Genomic DNA, 2,707 nt, shown 5'->3' on the forward strand with positions numbered 1-2,707 from the left:
GTAATTGTGTGTGTGTGTGTGTGTGTGTGTGTGTGTGTGTGTGTGTGTGTGTGTGTGTGTGTGTGTGTGTGTGTGTGTGTTGACATTAGATTTGAGGAAAAGTGACTGCCGCTGCGGTGGGGGCCAAACCCCTAGCAAACCCGGGTGACCAACAGAGGGGCGTCAGGCTTTGCAGCGTTTTGGCCGTGGCTCGGGTGAGGGACCGCTGTCGCAAAGCAGTGCACGAGGGGGCGAGCTGGCGTGCCGAGGGCAAGCTGGCGAGCGAATGCATGCCGGCGGCGCATGCTCGCAACCGATTGCGCGGCTGCGGCCAGCGAGTTGCAGTCACTGGTGGTAGGGGCCGACCCATCTGACCCCTGGGCGCTTTGATTAGCCCTGGACAACAAATATCCCCAAATCGGCTGCCGACGAACTGCCGGCCGCGGCGAGGGTCTGAAGGGCGCTTCCCCAATAAGCGGCGCACCGCCATGGTCTCGAACCCGGGGTTGAAGGCGCGCCCGCTCATCACTGACAGCCGCAGCCAGTCGAAGCAGAAGCGCGACCCCGGGGTCGCCAGCGCGGCCAGGCTCTCGAACAGCACGCGCACGGCCTGCGCGGTGGTGCGGTTGGCGGCGTTGATCAGACGTTCAAGAGGATCGCAGGGGAGGTGGCGCTTCCGTGCGATTCTGATGAGAAAGTCTACAACTAAAGGCAAGGGCACTGCTGGAGAGTGCAGGCAGGCAAACCTTGGAGCTGCACGCGCACGCCCACAAGACAGCACTACAAATACTTCAACACACGCTAAAGTGTGCCAAGGAAATCTCCCCAGCTCGCCTGGGGTGGAAGGTAGTAGATGAGTCCCTCCGCCAGAAAGATTGTCCGCTTTGATGCATCAAACCCGCTGCCCGCCAGAGCGTCAGACAGGGACACCTGTGAAAGGGGGGCAGGGCGTTCGAAACGCGGATCGTCAGGGAGTACGTGGTAGGTGCGGGGGCGTGAGCTGGCTGCCGCGCTGGCAGCGAGCTGCGCCCGCCTGCACGGGTGCCATCAACCACGCGCCATGCCGTCTCGCTGAGAACCCCATCCACGCCATACAGGACCAGCCACGGATATGGGTAGCAACATGGGCGTGTCGCTACCCAGCGACGGCAGTATGTGGCACCACAGGCGCGTCGCGGCAAGAAGGGGGTGGGCGGGGGCGTGATGACGTCATGCGGCGTCACACCTCCGACAGGTCGGCGGCGATGAACGCGGGCCGGGGGCAGCGCTCGGCGTCGGGCAGGCAGGCGGCCACGAGCTCCTGGGGATGAGTCATGGTTGAAAACGATGATGCGGCGGTTGACACGAAGCGGTTGCGAATCTCGAGGGCAAAACTGTACCAGCTTGCGGTACAGGCCGAAGCAAACGTCAATACACTATGGAAACCTGCGAGACTGGCCGTGATGCTGGCTGGTGGCAACAGCGGGGCTTGTCGAGACATCAGTACGGGGGGCCTGGGCGAGGGGGCCGCGCGCCGACGGCTCATGAACGCGGCCGCGCGCCTTCTTGCTTGCAGACGAGTGTGGCAGGTCGATCTCGAAGAACTTCACGCCAGGCCGGTGCAGGCGGTACGCACGGGTGTCGTAGCCTGGCGGGGTGGGAGGGCCGGGCTCCCCTCGGTCACAAGGCGCCACCCTCATACAAGATGCACACGATCTCGACTCAACCGCTGTCAACCTGACGCAAGCCCGGGCCTTGGGGATTCCCGGCTCCCAAGACAGCCCCCCCCTGCCTGCCCTCAAAGACCCCCCTGCCTGCGTCGTTTTGCGCCCGTGCGCCCCCGCCGCCCGTCACCCGTCATCCGTCACCGGTCCATTACCCACCCGCCGCGATGACCACGACCTGCTCCGCCCCGCCGTCGAGGGCGGCCGCCACGCAGCCGTCCAGCCAGGCGGTACGCACGTCCACGAAGCGCCCGATGCCCGGGACGCCCACGACCGGTGCCACCATCAGGCGGCCCCGCAGGTCGCCCTTCCTGTGTTCATGCATTTTTGTTGATGAAAACAGTGCTGTGATGTTTGGATCTGACGCCGTCCTGAGGCTTATTTTGCACAAAGGGGCCTGGTCCCAACATCGTATGCCCTCAACACTAGAGCCAACAGCAATCAGTTGACACGACAGGTTAACACTATGCATTTGCGCCAGGGCTGGCGACAAGGGGGGCCCCTGTCAGCTGCGCTTGCCGCGTGCAGGCAGGACAGCGGCCAGCCTCGCTCCCCCAAGCGCCCGTGACTGCACCACCCCGGGCGGCGCTGCGCCGCCCCGGCAGCACGGCGGCCCCGCCCGCTGCGGCCGCGGTCAGTGACGCATCACGAGTACCCGTGTGACAAGGGGTCGCAATTGCCTGGCCGTGGCCGCGGCGCCGATGTTGGAACTGGGGGGCGACCCCTCGCCGGCACTCAGGGCGCTGCGGCCTGACGCGCCCCGCAACATTACGGTGGGCGCGGCCCGTGCCCGCCGCGTTTGGGCTCGGAGCGCGGGAGTGGGAGCACACAACACCTACCACTCTCGCGCCCCGTGCCGTTATCGCGCCTAGGGGCACCCCGCAGGCAACCTAAGGTGTCACCAAAAGAAGGACCCGGCTCCCCAAACACGCCCCTCCCCCCAAAACGGGCGCGATCCAGCTCCGACGCACACCCAGAAACGGTGGGGTGCCAGCCGTTCACAGTCCGCCGGCCTTGATCATGGC

General features: G+C 65.5%; 1 protein-coding gene across 1 annotated transcript; it reads right to left on the minus strand.

Moving 5' to 3' along the window:
* Nucleotides 1-131: 131 nt before the first annotated feature.
* MNEG_12236 (hypothetical protein) lies at nt 132-2,007 on the minus strand (the record flags this gene model as incomplete). The annotated part of the gene is made up of 5 exons (XM_014039294.1): nt 132-254; nt 464-589; nt 1,205-1,279; nt 1,509-1,606; nt 1,842-2,007. 5 exons carry the CDS (start codon nt 2,005-2,007, stop codon nt 132-134), a joined length of 588 nt encoding a protein of 195 aa, XP_013894748.1.
* Nucleotides 2,008-2,707: the final 700 nt, after the last annotated feature.

Source organism: Monoraphidium neglectum (genome assembly GCF_000611645.1).
Source record: "Monoraphidium neglectum strain SAG 48.87 unplaced genomic scaffold scaffold03136, whole genome shotgun sequence".
Classification (NCBI taxonomy): Eukaryota; Viridiplantae; Chlorophyta; class Chlorophyceae; order Sphaeropleales; family Selenastraceae; genus Monoraphidium; species Monoraphidium neglectum.